At 30.8% G+C, this 21,656-nt stretch overlaps 2 protein-coding genes across 2 annotated transcripts; both read left to right on the top strand.

Moving 5' to 3' along the window:
* The first annotated feature begins 1,169 nt into the window (after nucleotides 1-1,169).
* On the top strand, nucleotides 1,170-10,204 carry LOC113861788 (protein HASTY 1). Its single transcript, XM_027494816.1, has 22 exons — nucleotides 1,170-1,433; nucleotides 1,778-1,879; nucleotides 1,983-2,126; nucleotides 2,231-2,311; nucleotides 2,420-2,489; nucleotides 3,070-3,140; nucleotides 3,215-3,378; nucleotides 3,487-3,558; nucleotides 3,640-3,877; nucleotides 4,294-4,356; nucleotides 4,478-4,762; nucleotides 5,344-5,457; nucleotides 5,595-5,721; nucleotides 5,805-5,974; nucleotides 6,060-6,161; nucleotides 7,202-7,305; nucleotides 7,406-7,700; nucleotides 7,816-8,060; nucleotides 8,283-8,786; nucleotides 8,892-9,186; nucleotides 9,291-9,474; nucleotides 9,741-10,204. Exons 1-22 carry the CDS (start codon nucleotides 1,311-1,313, stop codon nucleotides 9,818-9,820), a joined length of 3,633 nt encoding a protein of 1,210 aa, XP_027350617.1. The 5' UTR covers nucleotides 1,170-1,310; the 3' UTR covers nucleotides 9,821-10,204.
* Nucleotides 10,205-14,492: 4,288 nt separating this feature from the next.
* LOC113862048 (cytochrome P450 CYP736A12-like) lies at nucleotides 14,493-17,317 on the top strand. Its single transcript, XM_027495207.1, has 2 exons — nucleotides 14,493-15,188; nucleotides 16,484-17,317. The coding sequence occupies exons 1-2, from the start codon at nucleotides 14,493-14,495 to the stop codon at nucleotides 17,315-17,317; spliced, it is 1,530 nt and encodes a 509-aa protein (XP_027351008.1).
* Nucleotides 17,318-21,656: the final 4,339 nt, after the last annotated feature.

Here is a 21,656-nt window from a genome sequence, read left to right as displayed (position 1 = left end):
ACGCTAAAAACCTAAAAAAACAAAACTAACCAACTATTTTGGGGAAGACAATCTCATAAACAACCTCACAAAGAAAAGATAAGATAAAAGCTTAGGAGGAAGGAACAAAAAGTTTCACATTCATCATTTTCAAGATATGTTATATTTGCAAGAAAATCTACATATTTATTTGCTTCTCTAAATACAGAATAAACAAATATAACCCTACGAAAATGTATAAATTCTCTCATTTTCCTAAATACATGTTTAGTCTCAGCTCTTTTCATTCCTTTTCTTTTTCTTGTATTTTATTTCGCTTACTTCATTACATTTTATTATCCAGGCTTTAGTTTTGAAACGTCTTAATCAAAACAAGATTATAAAAAAATATGGGCTTTTAAAAAATTTATAAAATATATTTAATTATTATTTAATTTTCTTAACAAATATTTTTACTATCAATATCACAAGAAAATTTAGTGAGTTTATATTCAGTAATCATTTATTAATTTTCTTCAAGATAAAAAAAGATTCATTTTTATTATTTCATAAAATAACATTTATAGAAATCATTTTAAAAATAAGGCTAATATTAATTCTTGAAGTGACAATAAGAGTAAAAAAAAAACTCTTTGATTCTAATTATTCTATAAACAAAAAATACTTACTTTTTAATCAAACTAATTGTTCTATGTTATGCTTGGGAGAATGATTTTAGAAGGAAAAAAAAGAAAGAAATATATATTTTTTATTTTAAATTAAAATAATTATATATTATTTACAATAACAAATATATGATTAATATATTAAATTTATGTTAATTTATATATTTTATTTTAAATATAAAATTTATTTTCTCCTCTCATATCCTCGTAAACTCTTTCTAAACAATTTCTATAATAATTTTCATACTTGGTACTAAATTGTAGCAATGCTTACTAATTTAAAAACATTAAATGCATTTATTACATACCTTTAAATTATTATTTAAAAACATGCATGAGTGTTTTCGTTTCCTTCTCGTGCCTTGTCTAGTAGAAACATATTTACTTACGTTTTCTTACGCAACACTCCACAGGACCCTAGTATTTGGCAAAAGAATTCCTCTAAAAATAAAAAAATTAGGAAAAAGAACATCAACGCCAACTCAAGAAGGGTCACGCACAACGAGGCACTACACATAAAATCCGAGGAGTGAGCCCAATTACATAACCGAGACTTGGTGTTGACAGAAAAGCGAACCTCTCTCTCTCTCTCGTCTGAGCATCAACGATAGAACAGAAGAAGTAAAGCGAAGAAAAAAAGCTTAGAAGCAGCAGTAACAGTTAAAGATGGAAGACGGTGTTAGTAACAACAGCGTGAGTGCCAACAATGTGGCCCAAGCTATTGCCACCGCCCTTGATTGGGCCTCCACGCCCGATTCTCGACAAGCTGCTGTCACCTTTCTCCAATCCGTAATCGCTTCTCTTTGTTTTCTTCATATTTCATCAATCACCTCATCGCAACCTCTTTTTTCTTTTTCTCTCAATTTTCATTTTCTCTGCTCGCATTATTCCTTCCTTTCAGCAATAACTCAAATCTTTCTGCACAAGGAACCCTAGCCACCAGTCATCGCTGCTTCATTTGTAGCTTTCTTCAATTTAGATATAATTTTCGCATTTTAAAATATCGTTTGTTTCTGGAAGCATCTTGTGTAGTTGCTGCTACATCATTTTAACTGCTATTAGTGTTGCTACTTTGTGGTGATTACTCGTCATGCTTTGTTAGTAATTAATTAATTTGTTTTTAATTCCTTCAGATCAAGACAGGTGATGTACGGGTATTAGCAAACACTTCGTTCCTTCTGGTGAAAAAGAACTGGTCCTCTGAAATTCGGTTGCATGCCTTTAAAATGCTGCAGGTTTGTTCAAGTTCACATGCGGGAGGATTTAGCTTGCTTTTCAGTGATAACTCTGTTTAGTTGTTTATACTTGTGGCTTATGTAAAATCGTATCTTTATACAGCATTTGGTGCGTTTAAGGTGGGAGGAATTAAGCCCCGAGGAACGCAAGGATTTTGCGAATCTTTCCGTTAATTTGATGTCTGAGATTGCAGATCCTTGTGAAAATTGGGCTCTCAAAAGCCAGACGGCTGCCCTTGTTGCCGAGGTTTTCATCTTCGTTTTCATTTACATTTTTCCTCTTACTCTGTCACAGCATAATTGCGGTTTTGTTTTGCGTAATCTATATTTGGTTTGCCGGTTCTTTCGCAGATGGTTAGAAGAGAGGGTCTTAATTTATGGCAAGAAATGCTCCCATCTTTGATTTCTCTATCCAACAAGGGTCCAATAGAGGTAAATTTCATGTTTCCCTACGTATCATATTTGGCTCTTTAGAGTTTTTCTATTTCAATATTCTTGTTGTTTATATTTTTTTTTCAATGATTCACGATTATGTATCAGGCTGAGTTGGTGGCAATGATGCTGCGGTGGCTTCCTGAAGACATCACAGTTCACAATGAAGACTTAGAAGGTTTACAATGTCACTGAGTTTTCTTAAGTAGACGTGTGTCAGTGTGCTTGTGTACACGAATCAAGTAAAAGAATTGAACTTTCTCCAACTTTGTTAATTATTTGACTTAAACACAGCAATATAAGTTATCCTTTCTCCATCAATAAGCAAATCATAGGGACATGCTAGGATGACTTATTTATTACATGTCTCTTGGAAATGGTTTTCATCTCTGTCAATATTACGTCACCATCTTCTGTCTGATATCATGAAGGAAAGGGAACAAAATGTGTCAGTGTGAGTTGGGAGAGGGGGTTGGGGGTTGGGGGGGAATATGTACATAAAGGAAATGGATTGCTGAATGTAATGTGTTGCACTGTGTGATTGTTAGGATCCTTGTGTGCATATTTATACTAATAAACTAAGTGACAAACAAATGAAATATGAAACATAAAAACCCAACACTCTTAACATGCACCAACAGAATGTGGCCCTTTTAACAGTTGTAAATTGTAATGATGTATGAGTATTTTGTCTTGTGCGAGTTATCTATGTATGATATGTTATCTGTCATTTTTACTTCCAATTTTGATGTATTCAGGTGACCGACGAAGGCTACTTTTGCGTGGGCTAACTCAATCATTGCCTGAAATTTTGCCATTATTATACACTGTACGTCTCATCCCTAAACCTTATTACATGTTTGTTGTTAAGCATTATTCTTAATGTTGTGATGCTTGATGCAGTTACTAGAAAGGCACTTTACAGCCGCTTTAAATGAAGCTGGTAGAAAACAAATGGACTTTGCCAAACTACACGCCGTTACTGTAACAGCAACTCTGAATGCAGTAAATGCATATGCTGAGTGGGCTCCATTGTCAGATCTTGCTAAGTCTGGCATCATTCATGGGTATGCATCTTTTGTTCGTTATTATCTTGCACCAATATTTTCTTGATATGCGACCATGCTCTGTTTTTCTCCTTCTACCCGCCTTATTTTTCTATGAACTCCCAACAGTTGTGGTATCCTACTATCCGCTCCAGATTTTCGACTTCATGCTTCTGAGTTTTTCAAACTTGTCTCTCCAAGGTATGAATTATAGTTCTCTAATGGTTTACATATATATCTTGTATCAACAATACCTTGAGTTACTCTGATTTGTGGTTGTAGGAAGAGGCCCGTAGATGCATCTGCTTCTGAATTTGACCAAGCTATGAGCAGCATCTTTCAAACATTGATGAACATATCTAGAGAATTTTTGTACAGATCTGGTTCAGGTTCTGGGTCCATAGATGAGGGTGAATATGAATTTGCTGAATATATATGTGAAAGTATGGTGTCACTGGGTTCTTATAACTTGCAAAGTATTGTTGGCGATAGCACCATACTTCCACTTTACCTAGAACAGGTAATTAGTAATACAGTAACTCTGTAACATAAGCAACTTTGAGATGGCAGCAAGACTTTGTTTAGTATGACATTTATTAATTGTGGTTTTGGTTTCTCTTCGGAAATTTTGTCATAGATAATAGATTATTGTTTGGAATCTCTTCTGACTTTAGTTCTTTTTAAAGTCCATGGAAAGATAATTACAGAAAACATAATATCTTTGTATTTTAATACATCTTGCTAAATTTTTCCCATAACTTGTTTTCTGAATACTGAGTTATTGTTATTATTGTTTTTATTATTATTATGCTCACACTCATGTTGGTATTACATATGTATGAGTGAAAAATTTTGCACATCCATTTTACATGAACACATGTATATCTTTAGTATTTTATTTCCTTTCATTTTAATTTTTCTCTTGTTTCTATCCAGATGCTGGGACTTTTCCAACATTTCAAGTTTGGAATTCATTTTCAATCCCTGCAATTCTGGCTGGTATGTTGGAATATTGTACAAAATTACTCTCTGGTGGTTTTCCATGTTTCTTAGTCAATAGTCAATACTGTGTATCAAATGGTCATATCTCTCATTTCTTTCTTCAAATGTTTACTTTCAGGTGCTAATGAGGGATTTAATGTCAAAACCAAAAATATCCACACAGTCAGCTGCTGATGGTGCAGCTGTTAGCAGCACAGGTTCTGGAGAGGTTGAAAATGCAAAGAAAAAGGCTCTAAGCTTTGTGAAAGATGATTTTTATGGTGCAATTTTGGATACTTCTTTTCCTCGCATGCTCAAGAGAGAAAAAATTCTGCATGAAACTGCTGTTTCTTTAGGGGTATTGGAGTTGTGGAGTGACAATTTTGAGGGCAAGGGCACATTCAGCCAGTACCGTTCTAGGCTGGTATGCTCACATGCAAAATGAATTGGTTAATATTGTTCACCATATAAATATTGTTTCCCTTTGTTTATTTATGGGAAAAATTCTTCTATGGAATGTATTGTAAAGAAGTTTATATGTCACAGAATTTGTTCATATTGAAGTTCTAAGATAGTACTTGGAAGTAGTGATTATTGTTTGCAATGTTCCATTGACTTTATGTGAATATTAAGGAAACTTTTTTTCAGCATAGGTTTGAGGGTCTCCTGCATGAGTTATATTCCTTTGAATTCAAGCATTAGACATTTAAATATTAAAAGATGCAGAGAAAGAAAAAAATCTGAAATTTTGACCTTTTAATCCCAGACCAATCTTGCACAATTGAGAATATGGTGAGAAATACAGAAAGAGGGAGCGTATATGGTTTAAGTTTTGCTTTCCTGTAAGACACTTGTAGGTCTAGTATCAGAACACTAAAATATTCTGCATTGGTATTTTCATCACATCCTTCTATCATTCCCAATCTACTTCTATACCCTTTTAAGTTCTAATTCAAATTAACCTTTGCAAAATACTTTTGACTGATGATCAGTTTCCTAAAACAGTTGGAGCTGATTAGGTTTGTTTCTTCTTACAAACCCCTGATAGCTGCTACTAAAGTTTCAGAAAAAATTGATACAATCATTAAGAGTGTCTCGCTTTCACCGGCCCCAACTCAGGTTTAAATATCTTCTATTCAAATTTTCAACATGCTGCTATCTTGTTGATATTTTAATCTCCGAAATTGTCAGCTCCTCACTATCATTTCATGCTTATGTGTAATTATCCATTATGGGTTCATCTTTTCTCACTGTAGGACTTAGCTGTGATGGAAAGCATGCAGTTGGCTTTAGAGAATGTAGTGAATGCAGTTTTTGATGGATCCAATGATCTAACCAAGGCAAATGCCGAAGTTCAGTTTGCATTATGCAGAACATTTGAAGGTTATTTTAGTGAATTTTCCATACTCTGCTGTTTTTAGGTTTGTTTAGTTGGACATCTGTAATAATTCTGGTCTGTCTTATAGGTTTACTCCAACAATTTATTTTCTTAAAATGGACGGAGCCTGCACTTGTGGAAGTACTTGTTCACTATTTGGATGCAATGGGCCCCTTTTTGAAATATTTCCCTGATGCAGTTGGCAGTGTTATTAATAAACTATTTGAACTTCTAACATCTCTTCCTCTTGTAATCAAGGTTCTCACAACAACCCTATTTTATTGTTTCTTTCAACAATTGAGAAATTATGCTACAAGTTAAAAACTTTATGCTCTCTTTGTAGGACACATCAACATTTAGTGCTAGACATGCAAGGTTGCAGACCTGTACATCATTTATTCGGATAGCAAAAGCCGCAGACAAAAGCATCTTGCCCCATATGAAGGTGCATTCATTAAAACACCAATTGTTGGAAAATTGTAATTATCTGGTAATGCCAAATAAATGGTGACTGGCTCTTATCAGCCTGAATGAGACAATAATATATAGAGGAATGAACTTGTATATAAAATTTATAGAGGACTGGACGAGAAAGTTTGTTATGTAATTCTAGCAACCTGGATCTATTTATGAAATGTTTGAAACTATAGGGACCCAAATGTTTGTACTTTGTAATGGATCTTTGTAGTTTCACAAACAAATCCAGGCTTTGATGATTACTCATTACTTATTAGAGCACCATTATGAATTTCTGATGTTAGCAACCTAATTATAATTTTAAATTTTTTAATTTAAGGGGACCTAGTTACACATTTTTTAAAATAAAGACCTAATTGAAAATTCTTAAATAATATAGGGACATATATATTAACTTGACTTAATTTTAAAAATTTAGATTTTTTGTGGCCATGAGTTGACTTTTAGTTGGACAAGAAAGTCAAGATTTCATTGATAGTAATATATTTTGTATATTGACATTGCATAATTTTGGTTATTTGAAATAATTTGTTCAAAAGTTTGGGACTTTGGACCTTAAAATGTCCTTATTACACATGCAGAGTGGATTAGAGAAGTTAAGGTTTTATCTGACAAAAGGTTCTCCTGTCCATTATTTATGTACAACACTACGAATTGCTCAAAATGCTTAGCAAACGAATCTCAAAGTCATTATCTACTAAGTGTGGTATGCTGCTACTGATATTTAGATGATATCAACCCAATGTCACAATGTCTGTCACGAGACATCAATAGTGCATTTTTTCATCTGCACAATAATAGTGCATTAATTTTGACTGTCTGTGGAGGAACTATTGTGTCAATAAATATTCATTTCTGATTCCTTTAGTCATTATACTTTTAGAATTGGTGTAGATCTCGAATCCAGATTGACACTTCATCTATACTCTAGTAAAAAGTTTGCCCCGCTGCCTACAGTCTGGTTTGAGAGGAGATAGTGTTTATTTAATTTTTCAATTGTATATGTAGGGCATTGCTGATACGATGGCATGCTTGCAAAGGGAGGGTCGTTTACTTCAGGGAGAGCATAATCTTCTGGGCGAAGCTTTTCTTGTTATGGCTTCATCTGCTGGGTAATGATCCAACAGAAGGGACAATTCTGTTAATTTTTGTTTGATACTCTATTGATATTTCTAATCAATGTTATCTTGTTATTGCTATAAATATGCACAGGTTTCAACAACAGCAAGAAGTCTTAACATGGTTACTAAAACCTTTGAGCCTACAGTGGACACAATCGGAGTGGCAGGATAAATATTTGTCTGATCCGCACAGTTTGGTTCAGTTGTGCTCTGACACATCATTTATGTGGTCAATTTTTCATACAGTGACATTCTTTGAGAGGGCACTGAAGAGAAGTGGAGTCAAGAAAGCTAATTGGAATTCAGAAAACAGCTCAATTGCAAATTCAACTTCTTTAAATCCAATGGCCTCTCATATATCATGGATGTTGACTCCTCTCTTGAAAGTATGTATCCTTAAGAAGCTGTCCTTGTTATGTTTCCTGTAGTGTTTGCAACAAAATTGTTGCTATGCTTTCAAACTTGTTGTCAAAGGACGTTGTCTTACTAAGTGTTTTTCAGCTACTGCGTAGCATACATTCCCTTTGGTCTCCATCTGTAAGTCAAGCTTTACCTGGAGAGGTCAGAGCTGCAATGATCATGAGTGATGTTGAGAGGTTCAGTCTTCTTGGAGAAGGGAACTCTAAATTGCCAAAGGGTTCATCGTCAATTACAGATGGATCTAAGGTGGACATGAACAAAGAAGGATATGCTGAACCAAATGAATCTGGTATACGAAATTGGTTTAAAGGCATCAGAGACAGTGGGTGAGTGTGCTTTTCTTCTTCTTTTTTTCATTTATAATTTATACCCTGGTGTATGTTTTCCCAAATATGATTGGTCTTCCCCTCTAAAATTATTTTTGCACCAAATCTCCAAAAAACAATAAAGTTCCTGGTAAAAAGGATAAAATTCCATATCTGTGACATCTTTATTGTCATTTATGTACATTTCCTTCTCATCACTAAATCCTTGGTTTATATGAATAGGTATAATGTATTGGGCTTGTCAACGACAATTGGGGATTCGTTTTTCAAACATTTGGATGTGCACTCTGTTGCTGTTGCTTTAATGGAGAATATACAGTCAATGGAGTTCAGGCATATAAGGCAGCTTGTTCATTCCACTTTGATTCCCTTGGTTAAAAATTGTCCTTTGGATATGTGGGAGATTTGGCTGGAAAAGCTTCTACACCCATTATTCGTCCATGCTCATCAAGCTCTTAGCTGTTCATGGTCTAGTCTTCTACAAGATGGAAGAGCAAAGGTTCCAGATGTTCATGGCATTCTTAGTGGATCAGACTTGAAGGTGGAAGTGATGGAGGAAACACTTTTGAGGGATCTCACGCGTGAGATGTGTGCACTCCTCTCTGTCATTGCTTCTCCTCCTCTTAATACTGGAATCCCTTCTTTGGAACAGTCCGGGCATGTTAATCGATTAGACACGTCTTCTCTAAAAAGCTTGGATACAGTTGCATCATCCTCTATGGTTGGGTATGCTTTCTGCTTGTTATGAACATGTTTCATCTATGATAGTTTCTTCATACTTCGTAACTTTTATTCGTGAGTTTTATTTCTCACAAGTTTTGTATGTGACAGTTTCCTTCTAAAGCATGAAGGTGTGGCCCTCCCAACACTTCGAATGTGTTTAGAAGCTTTTACATGGACGGATGGTGAAGCTGTGTCTAAAATTTCTTCTTATTGTTCCACGTTGGTAGTTCTTGCAATAGTAACAAATCATACAGAACTCATTGAATATGTTTCTAGAGATCTTTTTACATCCATTATTCAAGGATTATCCCTTGAATCAAATGCAATAATCAGTGCTGATCTAGTTGGCATTTGTCGTGAAATTTTTGTATATCTTTGTGACAGACACCCAGCTCCCAGGCAGGTTAGTAGTTTTCTTTTGTTTTTTCCCCTATGACTGGGCTACTTTTTTTCTCTTTACTGTAGAACTTCCCCAATCAAGTAATGTATTTTGTTTACTGTTTTTAGGTTTTGATGTCTCTCCCCTGTATTACCCCGCAAGATTTACTTGCCTTTGAGGAATCTTTAACAAAAACATCCAGTCCAAAGGAACAAAAGCAGCACATGAAAAGCTTGCTTCAATTAGCAACCGGTAACAAATTAAAAGCACTTGCAGCACAGAAAAGTGTAAACATCATTACGAATGTTTCAAGTAAGCAATGACTTTCACTGCTTTTCTGTATTTTACATCTCCAGCTTCTTGAAAGATAGTTGGGCACGTGAACATCTAGTTAATGAACCGATATAATGCTATAGACAGTAAGAGCTTCTCAATATTTCGGAGTAATTGTGATAACACACGACTTGAGCATGTTCGTTTTTCCTACACTGCTACGCTTCTCAACTATGTTATTCGGAAATATCCATGTTCCTGGTAATATTTTAAAGTTTTTAACTTCTTCTCATTCTGCTGTTCAGTGAGACCACGCACCGCAGCCAATGCTCCCGAGTCCAAAGTTGATGATGGCGATCCTGTGGGGTTGGCAGCCATCATCTGATATGAATTCTGAGCTCATGGAAGGTTTTGTGTACAGTAGTGAGCTCATATTGAGAAGATTTTGGGTTTTTATTATTTACTAACACGGGGTGCGAAAACATTTCTTCCCCGTCAACATTAACAAGGAGAAATCGAGTGGGGGTACAAAGATTTTATGTCCTTCCTCTGTTTGCGCATAGCAACATGAGAATCAGGTTTGATGTATGCATGCGTTCCATCATTTGGAATGCATAGCCATGTACAACATAACACAACCATAATTGGCAGCTATTCAGACTTTTTGTATTTTAAATCTCTGTAGTAGTAATTTTTCCCATAATTCAAAGTTCGGTTGTGATTATAACTATTTTATTTTTTTCCCCTTTAGATGCATAATAAAATGAGAAGTTCTAGTAACACACTTACGTCTCATGGAGAGCCCTGACTAGGGAGTAAACCCCACTAAATGGAGGATGGGATCCACTTTCATTTTATGGGGTCTAAATGCAGCATTTCAACTAGCGACCTTGGTGGAAGCTTTTCAGCAGTTTGATGCTAAAAGGAAAGGAACTGTTAGTGCTTACCGTCATTTCCACTACAAGGCTTCAGAGTTGTTGAACGATTGATTTGTTAACATACAGTAAAATTATTAAGGGGGGGTGTATTTCTATTCTGAAATGTCTGGTATATCATACCTGGTTAGTTGCATAAATAATAATAATATTTAAGTAATAAAATCTTAAACAAGGAATAGTAATAGATGTTTTTAAATTATTGTATTGTTTAATACTTTTTATGAGTTAATTATTTTGAAAATTTTATATTGATATAAAATTATTTAATATTCTGTTAATATGTCAAGATAAACTTATGTTTTAAAATATATGAAAATATGATTAATTTAATTATATTTTAATTTTAAATTGTATTATAATGTTAAACAAGATTATTATAATACATTTTGTCAACTTTAATGTTTAAAGATTAGATAAAACATCTAAAAAGAGTAATTTTTATTTAAAAGAAAAATATTTATTGCATTAAAGTTATTATAGTATAATATATATTTTTAATAAAATGTAAATATAAACCTTACTTAAGGTCTGGTTTGCCTTTTCAAAATCTTGACTTTGTTAAGGTTTATTTAAAAAACTATTTAATAACAAATCTTTTTATATAAGTCTGCAAGTCTAATTTTAAATAGGCTAATAATTTAAGTAAGCATGTTTAAACCTTTTATAAACTAATAATTTTAGTGTTAAAATAGTATTATAAAAACTAATATATTACTGTTGTTTAAATAAATTAGTTATTTAAAGTAAAAAGACTTATCAAAATGACATGAGATGATTTTGTTAATTAAATAATTAAAAAATATTTTATGAAAGTTTTTATTTTAAATAAGATTGAATTAACGGATTATAATTTATTATTTCATTGAATGTTAAATATAAGTTAAATAAAAAATTTAAATTAAAGGTAAAAAATTTTAGATTTATATTAGTGTAAGAAAATCATTCTTTTATATATATATATATATATATAATTTTTGGTAAGCCTTTTTAATTTTTATTTATAAAATTAAATATTAAAAGATATATAATTAAAATCAATGATAATTAATGAATATTTATCAAATTTAAATGAAGTGTTTATTCAAAAAATAATAATAATTGAATTTTTTTTTAAATGTCTATTTAAGTGATGTAAGATAAATTTCTTTAATAAAAAATGTATTAAATACATGTCCAGGAAGTGACACATTTTAAATATAAGCTATTTAGAAGGGGTTCTTGAACTTAAAATTAATTTTCTGCAAAAACTACTAATAATTAGTAAAAATACTCTATATTGGAGGGATAGTATTTAGTCAAGAATAAAAAAGAATCACACTATTTTTAAAAAAATAATTTTTTAAAATATTCTTTTTTAACTGATAATACAATAATTTTAATGCGACGTGAAAAAATAATTTAAGATTTCAAACTTTAGTTCTATTGAATTATTGGCTTACCAGCGCCCAAGAATTAAATATGAGTTTATAGCTTTTTAAATATCTTGATTGGCTGTCCAACCACCGCAGCTTGTCTCTACTCTACTCTAGAGATTCCCTAAAACTATGTAGCGTTCAAAGCAAACAAAAACACGCAATCACATATAAAAATATAAAAATCAGGACAGTATTTTATTTACTTTTATATATATAATAATTATTACGGTTAATTTTATATTAAATATATAGTAATTTATTTTAAAAATATAAATAATTTTTAATTAAAGAGAGTATAACGTTCTTTTAAGTTTATCAATCCGTATTAAGTACTTAGATGATTGATGTTAGTTTTAAAATACGTTAAAATTTTATAAATATAAAATTAAAATATAAATTATATTTATCAATATTAAAATAAATATAAATGTACATATTTAAATGCAAAGTCAAACATATTTTTACTGTATGCATGCTAGCTGTCGACAAGTGACCTAATTTATATATTGCCAAAGATATTTTGAGGATTTATTTTTCATAATTTATTTCTAAATTTGAACTAAAATATTTAAAAGCTTAACTCCCTTTAATTAACGTTGTATATGCCATTTTTTTCATTTTAGAAAAAGGAAAATTCACATTTAAATACGAATGTTGAAAAAGGAAAACAATGCCATTGCTTTGGGCATAATTAAAATTATGGAAGCCTGGAAATGTACGTAAATTTAGTGGGTCGATGAAGTATCTTCGTTAGTGTAATATATTAATTACTCATACAATTAATTATTTAATAATATTTTCATCATTTAGTCTAAATTATCCTCCAAAATTAAAGATTTTTTTATGAGACTTTTGGCTAAGTCTATCACGGCTTAAGAAATTAAGAATAAATATTGATTCAATATTACTATCTATTAATTTTTATATAATAAGTTAGAGACTTAATTCTTAAAATGAAAATAACAATCGGTTTTTACTATAATTATTTTTATTACTTCAGTCTTCTTCTTTTTTTTATTTATCAATACCACCATAAAATTTGTTTATTTTTTAAATTATCTGTTGAATCATGTGTTGTTTAACTTACTTAATCATTTCCTACAGTTTTTTTATTTATCTATTTCTCGTTTATTTACTTGTTTATCATCAACTTTTTAATAAAAGGAATGTAATTGTATTAATATTGAAAAAATAAACGAAACAATATAATAATGTAATATATCAAATCATATTTTAAGGATCTCGGACTAAGTTTTGTTTTTGTTTTTGTAGCTCTCTGTATATATAAAAATCTATTTAAAAATCTTAAGAAAGACTTTTATATAATTAAAGATAAAAATTAATCAAGTGGAGCTAAGTTTTATAATTATAAAATTTGATTTTGATCTAACTCTTAAAATTAATATCTAAATTTAACTTATTATAGGGTATGAGTTATTTTTAAGATTTTAATTTTTAAAAGTCTAGTATAACTTTCAAACTTATTTTAAACCATATTTTATAATAATTTTTAAAAATAAATTTAAAATACTTTAAATAAGAGAATAGATTTAAACTTTTATGAAAATCAACAAACTTTAAGCATTTGAATAGATTAAACATATAATCTCAATATATTATTATTGTTATTATTATTTAAATAAACTAATTGATTAAACTTAAAAGATCTTTTTAAAATATTTTAAAATTCAAAATTTTTAATTAAATTTACTTTTTAAAATTCTTAAAGTGACTTAAATCTCATAAGCCTCAACAAATAATTAAACATATATTATACATGTTTAAAATGGATGCAACGACTATGAGTCAAGGTTAAGATGAAATAATCTCTACTAATTATCAACGTACTCAATTATACCTGTATTTATAATATATTTATTTAACTCAAATTTTTTTATATATTTAAGTAATTTGAATAAATAAGATACTAGTATGACATCTAAATATCAATAATCTTAACTGAAAAAATGTCAAAATCATATGATTTATAATTGCATCGTTGAAAGGGTTTGTTTCAATTATTAATATAAGATACATGACCTATTTGGATAATTTTTTATAAGTTTTTAAAGAAAAAAATTAATATAAAAACAATTTTTTTCATAAATTAAAAATAACTTATACTTTTATATTTTTTTAAAAATACTAAAAAAATCTTTCTTTTAATTTATCTAAAATTTTAAAAAAAGTAATTTTAACTTATAAAAAAATCATTTTTTATACTAATTTTTTTATTTTATAAAATCTCCTTTACAAATATACTCAAACATAACTATAATCATAAATAATACTCACTACTTTGTTAAAGTTGACTCTCCTAATCTCAAGTCACTCTTTTAAGTTATCTTTTCATGAAACTGTACTATATAAACTAAATTAATATCTAATCCTTTTAAGACGAAAGAAATATCTTAAGAGAAACAATTTTTTTTTTGTTTTGTTTTTTAAGAGATACACTTTTAATAATTGAATTTATCATTTATTATATATCATTTTGGATAATTATAAAAATTTATAAATTTTTCATATAAAAAGATAGTATTTAATTTTATTAACATATTAATAAAAAAAATTATTTATTTTTCACCACATATATATACCAACGTAAATTTTAGTAGTAGTCTTATAAGTAGACAATGACCAGAGTGGCAATCTGCAGTCAACTTGTGAAGACTATTCCACAGTATCAAGCAAACACCTAAACATGGCTTCTGCAGAAGCAACAGCAGCACAAATTTTGGTTGTTTTAACATTCACATACCTTGTATACACACTCTTCCTTCGTCCAAAACAACCAAGTGCTCATAAAAAGAAGCCACCAGGTCCTCCAACGCTACCAATTATAGGGAACCTCCACCTGTTGGGTACCCTTCCACATCGCACTCTTCACTCCCTACCCCTAAAGTATGGCCCGATCATGTCCTTGCAACTGGGCCAAGTCCCAACCGTAGTGGTTTCATCTTCCGAAACTGCCGAACTTTTCCTCAAGACACACGACGTTGTTTTCGCGAGCAGGCCAAAACTTCAATCTTCCGAGATAATATCGTACGGTTCAAAGGGCATGGCGTTTTCTGAGTATGGCCCGTACTGGCGCAATATGAGGAAAATATGTACTTTGCAGCTTCTGAGTGCGTCAAAGGTTGAACTCTTTGCTCCGATTAGGAAGGAGGAGCTATGTGCAGCGGTGAAGTCGTTGGAAAAAGCTGCAGTGTTGGGTGAGGTTGTGAACATTAGCGAGGTTGTGGAGAACCTTGTAGAGGATATGGTGCATAAGATGGTATTGGGTCGCAGTAAGTATGATCATTTTGACTTGAAGACGTTGGTTCAACAAGGAAACGCAATGGTTGGGGCTTTTAATCTAGCGGATTATGTGCCTTGGTTACGTCCTTTTGATTATCAGGTACCAACTACATTTTCTTTTTTCCTGTTTTTTCTTCTGTTTTTGTCAATTTTCATATACTTTCATTGTCTTGTCTTCTGGAAAAAACAAAGGTTACTGATTAGATCTGTTTTTCATATTTTAACATTCGTTTTTTTTTTATATATAATTTTTTTACTATCTATATTCTTTAATTCTGACCCATTTAACATCCAAAACGAGTTGTCAATAGAATAATTTTCATTTTCTTAGATATAAATGTGTCGCAGCACCCAAAAAATGTAGATCTTATAAACTGTCTCAATTTATAGAGATGTGTCAACTGACGGACGACTACTGTGATGATTTCTCCGCTAAAGAATAGTGTATACTGGAGATTGAAATATATCTCTTTTTGGATACACTTAAAAGTAAGAAAAGAAACTAGTGTTTAGTGTATAATAGAGCATCTGATTTGCAGTACATCGAGAACAGAAATTTTACAATCTAGTGAGTGTCACGGGGCATACCTCTCTCTCTTTCTCTCTCTCTCTCTCTCTCTATATATATATATATATATATTAAGGATTAAAGTTATTAATTTAAGATAAATATTAATTAGTACTTCACTAAATACAAATTAAATATAAAATTCAATTATATATTTATTATAATTTTTAATATTCTCCCAACACAATTGTAACATCTTACCAATTAGGATTAGATGTCATCTCACTTTTAATTTTAATTGTTTACGTTTAGTTTTAGTTTTTTAAATGTTTAGATTACATTTCTCATCATAAATTTTATTCAATAATTAATAAAAATATAATATCTTATTAATACTTTAACACTATGACTGCGTACACTTTTCATCAAGAACTTAATTAAATAAAAGAACCAGAAAAGATTTTGTCACTAGCATATATATATATATATATATATATATATATATATATCTTTAAAATTACAAAAATTATTACAATTTTTGTGTTCTAAATCATAAGAAAAATCATATTAAATTCTTACACTTAAGGTAGTGGATAATATTTGCCAATTGCCATTTAATATTTCTTTAACAAATGCTTAAACATCCTTAATTTGTTACTTTTTCATTTGTACTCTCAATTTGCCCATACTTTCGTATTTCCTTTGTGTCATGTGAAGATATTCACCAATTAATTTTATTAATTTGACACTTCCTGCCGGGGATTAACGTTACTAATTTAACTCTTCATGTGTGTTTTTAATTTTCAAATTCTTTCGCAGTTCCAATACTGTGTTCTATGCAAATGCTCTATCATTAATCAATATTATGAATTTATCTCTTTTTTAAGGGATTAACACGGGGCTTAAAAAAAATCAGTAAAGGACTAGATGAGGTGTTGGAGCAAATAATAAAAGAGCATGAACAAGCAATTGATGTAGGCAGAAGGGATCGTAAAGACTTCGTAGACATATTGCTCTCAACGATGGACCAAACCACGGATCCCCACAATGAACAAAACCGTGTCATTGATAGAACTAACATTAAGGCTATTTTACTAGATATGGTTGTGGGGGCAATTGAAACATCAACCACAGTGATTCAGTGGGCTTTATCGGCACTTTTGAGGCATCCAAGGGTGATGAAAGTCCTTCAAGATGAGATAGAGAATGAAGTAGGAATAAAGAGAATGGTAGAAGAGTGTGATTTGATGAAGTTGGGTTACTTGGATATGGTGGTGGATGAGACCTTAAGATTGTACCCTGCTGCACCATTCCTTGTCCCTAGGGAATCAAGAGAGAACATTACAATAAATGGTTACTATATAAAGAAAAATTCACGTGTCATAATAAATGCATGGGCAATTGGGAGGGATCCTAATGTTTGGTCAAGTAATGCTGAAACATTTTATCCAGAGAGATTCATCGATATGAAAATGAATCATCAAGGAGACTTTAGATCTATACCATTTGGTTCTGGTCGTAGAGGTTGCCCTGGGGTTCACTTGGGTTTGGTCACAGTAAGATTGGTTTTAGCTCAATTGGTGCATTGCTTTAATTGGGAACTTCCACCAAATGTTAGTCCCGCCAACGTGAATATGCAGGAGAAATTTGGGTTGAATATGCCAAGAGCTGAGCAGTTGCTGGCAATACCAACCTATCGTTTAGCTACTAAGAATGAATAGGTAGCAAAATGATGTTTGTACTTGGTGTTAATGACACATTGCCATGGAATGGAATAAGGTTTAATTGTTTTTTCATTGGAACAAATTAGTCATGTGATTTTTTTTTTATTATTCATGATTATGAATGTTATTTATTAAGTTATATTTATTTTTATCATTACAAATATGTATAACTAAATTTTTTTGTCATTAGATTAAGTATGAAGTATATTCTTATGATGTAACCTCTTCTACCCCATGGTAAGAAGCATTTAATTACACATAATCATACAAGTGAAAATAAAGGTAACCAAATACAAAATATTCATAGTTATAAATAATTAATAAAAGAAAAACCTTGTGACTAAAATACTCTATTGGAAGTAGAACTATGTGATGAGAAAGAGAAAAAGAAATAAAAAGGAGCTTGAAATGAAAAGTTTAAGATGTTGGTGTATAGAAAGAAAGATATGTAAAGTGTTAAGTGCCAATTCTATATTTATTACATAAAGCAAGAGACATTTTATGATATTTTATATGAGAAGAGTTTAAAATGATATGATCTAACCTTAAAAAAATATATAATCTGACTTCTAGGAATATATAACTTAACTTTTAAAAAAATATGATCCTATGTTAATGTGAAAGTTTTGAGCACTTGTGTTTATGTTAAATTTGAAATTAAAATTAAAATTCAGATTCAAAATTTATTCATTATTTATTTATTTTAATATTTTTCTTTGTAATTAATAAATTTTAACCAAATTGAATTGTTATTATTTTCTACAATAAAACTAAGAGAAAGTTAACTAGTTTAATACATAAAATAAAAATTTTAATTAAAAAATAGGTTAAATTCTCTTAAACTAAGCGTTCCTCGCACCAAAAACTTGCTTAATCTCAGAAAACTACAGTGGAAGACTACTAAAATATTTTCATCGTAATCTACTTTCACTCTCCCCGTTTTCTAAGATCCTACCCACTCAAACAAGTATAACTTACGCTCTAGTTCTAGAGATTGTTCTCGAGTTTTCATAAACATTTCAACTCAGTAGAAAGAGTCTCATTAATTCCCGCATCTTCACTTTAAATACCAAAATGGTGGCATTACAACCTATCAAAAAAGAAGGGTGCAGGGGATCAAGCAAATGGGCAATGGTAAAATAGGAAGAAGAGAACCACGACACTGAAGAGCAATACGAATATTAAAATATAAAAACGAATGCATTAACAGGAAATGTCTTAAGAGCATTGTGGGTGAAGAAGAAAGGGATAGAGGAGGCGTCCAGGAAACTTGTCTTGTTTAGTGAGGCTATGGGTAATCTATATGCAGAGGAAACAGGCAGAAAATTAATACTTTCTTAAGCCAAAAGAATGTCACTTCTGCTAACCCTATCCATAGCTATAGCACCTGAAAATGGAAAGCTGAGTCAAAGGAAGAGGAAAAGCAACAAGTTAAAAATGGTTAAGACGTTAGGGAGAAAAGAGGGTGCTTCACAAGTCTACAAATCCAACTTTATGGGAATCTTTATGTAAAACTTTGACCCTGAAACATTATGGTACTTGGAGAGCAAGGAAAAGCTAAAGATATAAGGTCTAGAATAAAATACCAGCACATTCTTCCAGAAATGGGGTGTGCTTTGAAAGTTCACGAACTCAATCTCTGGAAAAATAATGTTTTGAAACATTTAGCGACTTCAGTAGGAAAGCACACTTTACAGTGAAAGGATCTCAAGCACAGCAACCCAGATCGCGCCAAGAGGGGTTGTCGTTTAGCCTGGACAATCTCCTACACGAAGAAGAGCAAGGATAGGATCGACTTAGTGAGACTAATGAAAGAGCATCAAGTAAACAACCAGAACTAGATCTACTACTATGCTTAGAGACGCTAGTAGCGAGGTTCGTTCCACTGCTTGAAGAACCGCTAGAAATACTCCGAATATACTGTTAGTTGTTCTTAGCTCCATTATCACCGGCCAATAGAGCTTAATGAAAGCTATAACGAGGTTGCAAGTGATGCATTAAAAGCGAAATATAAAACTGAATTTATTATTTCTAGAATGGAAAAGAGATAATTTTTTTTTAAAAAAAGAATGATAAAGAAATTAGAGAGTGGTTAAATAAAGAAGAAATAGATGAAAGAAACGTAGGCAAAGAACATATCCATTTTTATCATTTGTAAGTTTTTTTAAAAAAATAATGAATGTCAAGATGACTTGCTTTTTATTTATCAAATTAATTAAAAGATAATAGTATAAAATATTATTTTTAAACTGGTGAGATATTGAAGTAACACTGTTCAGGGGGATTCGACGGGTCCACTACATTGGATATTCACACGCACAAATAAAAAAGAAAAAGAAAATCACGTTAAAGGAAATGTATGTGCATTTTTCCATTTAATTAACTTTTGTAAAAGCTAATTTTAATTTTATTTTCATTTTCATTTTTCCTATTGATCTTGAACAGCCTGAGCTTTTTGTGCTGCTGCTTGTTACTACAAGATTGTTTTGGGGGTCCATTTGGCTCACCTGAGGGCCCATTCGGACCACCTGGGCCTTCGGAAAATATAATAAAAAATTTATATATGGTAAATTTTTATTAAAATTATAAGATTTAATACATTAAAAATCACACAATAATATTAAATACAATTTTTAATAAAAATATTTGTATTTATTGATGAGTAATTTTAAATACTCATACTTGTTATGCTTAGAAATTTTTCTAATTATTAAATATTTCATTTAATAGAAGCAACAGTAGTCGTAGTATGGGAAGTTTTTTAGTTGAAGTTTGGTGTGGTTGACTTTGAGTTATTAGTTGAAGCGAGAAGAATGGTAGTTCACGTTAAGATTAGAAACGCCCTCTCCCAACGAAATATTCACTTACTAGTCTTACTTTACTCAGTGCTACAAACACAGGGCTAAACAATTATTATAAATAATGTTGGAGATTGGGGATAGGCCTCAAGTCACATTCACATTCACAGTGAAGTGAAGAAAGAGAGATGCCTCCGCCTTGGGGTCCACCACCAGGGCCTCCTCCCGGCGGTATCTGCAGCTGTGTATGTAACATTCTATCATCTTGGTGAGTTAGACTTTTACTGTAGTTTCAATAAAATCAAGTACTAAACTTGAAAGAATAATACAAAACAAACGTTACTAATACTTTTTTATGGGTCTATGGTCATATGGATCTTATTTGATGGCAGTTTGTATTGTCTTTGCTGCTGCTGTCTCCTGGAGAGTTGCTGCGGCCCAATGTTTGGTGGAGCTCCTCCTCCTCCTGGGCCCCCAGGCCCTGGTTTCTGATAATCGATACTTTGTATGAATGAGTTTCACGAACGAGGAGGAAATAAAAAACTGATAGCCTGTGATGTTGTTTAGTTTCTTCTACATTTGTTTTAAGGCCACTTCTGATGTCTGGGTTCTATTGTTCTGTTTCTCATAGTTCTCTGTTCTATTTAAGTCTTCAGTGTTTTTAATTATACCAATGCTGAATGCATAAAATAAAAAAGTATAACTGTCTCATGAGTGGACGCGTGAAAAAAAAATAGAGTAGCCAGAGCTAAAACCTCATCAGATGTAACAGCACCGATACTATAAAAACACTGAAGCATCTCCATATTAAAATCAAAATATATTCAAATACACTGACAGCAGTGATGTTACTGATTTTTTTTTTTACTTTTATAACAACAATTTTAAAGTTATGTCTACATTGATAATATAGAAATTATTACACCAACAACATCTTAAACTTAAAACACTATTAATTTTTTAAAAATTTTATTATTAAATTAATCTTCAAAAAAATATTATTATTAAATAAATTCTTCAAAAATCTAAAAATCATCATATGATTTTTTTGAAGACTATAAATTAGCAATATATTAAATCTTTTAAAAAGTTTTCACTAAAGTACTCTATAAAAGGCTGAAACAATAACACCTTTAAAAAATTAATTTAAAGATAATTAAATCTTTTGAAGACTAACTTGATTCCAAAATTTAAAGAATTATTGTGGTAATCTACCTCTATATAAAACGTAAATTCTAATTTTCAAAAGAAAATTGAAAACTATATTAAAGAAAAATAATTGAGCAATTTTATTCTTCATTATAACATGTAAATATCCTGGACTTAATATTCAATTTAAATTTTTCATAAATTTTAGTTATAAAAATTTCATTTAATTTAATCTAATTAAATATAAAACATTTTGTTAACAATTATAATATTCACTTTTTAAAATTTCATATCTATTAACCTTAAAACTAATGGTATATCTTTATTTTTTACTTAAAGATATATTTTAACTTAATATATTTATATAGTGTACAAAAAAACTTGTTAAT

This window comes from Abrus precatorius, unplaced genomic scaffold (genome assembly GCF_003935025.1).
Source record: "Abrus precatorius isolate BTA unplaced genomic scaffold, Abrus_2018 Scaffold3, whole genome shotgun sequence".
Taxonomy (NCBI): Eukaryota; Viridiplantae; Streptophyta; class Magnoliopsida; order Fabales; family Fabaceae; genus Abrus; species Abrus precatorius.
The sequence above is the reverse complement of the archived record's forward strand: the minus strand, read 5'-3'. Positions and strand labels throughout refer to the sequence as shown.

Bases quoted from the DNA above. Each gene is read 5' to 3' on its own strand.
- LOC113862048 (XM_027495207.1), top strand. From the start codon at position 14,493: ATGGCTTCTGCAGAAGCAACAGCAGCACAAATTTTGGTTGTTTTAACA. The intron at 15,189-16,483 runs GTACCAACTACA...CTCTTTTTTAAG, and splicing joins TACGTCCTTTTGATTATCAG to GGATTAACACGGGGCTTAAA.
- LOC113861788 (XM_027494816.1), top strand. From the start codon at position 1,311: ATGGAAGACGGTGTTAGTAACAACAGCGTGAGTGCCAACAATGTGGCC. The intron at 2,312-2,419 runs GTAAATTTCATG...ATTATGTATCAG, and splicing joins CCAACAAGGGTCCAATAGAG to GCTGAGTTGGTGGCAATGAT. The intron at 3,141-3,214 runs GTACGTCTCATC...TGCTTGATGCAG, and splicing joins TTTTGCCATTATTATACACT to TTACTAGAAAGGCACTTTAC.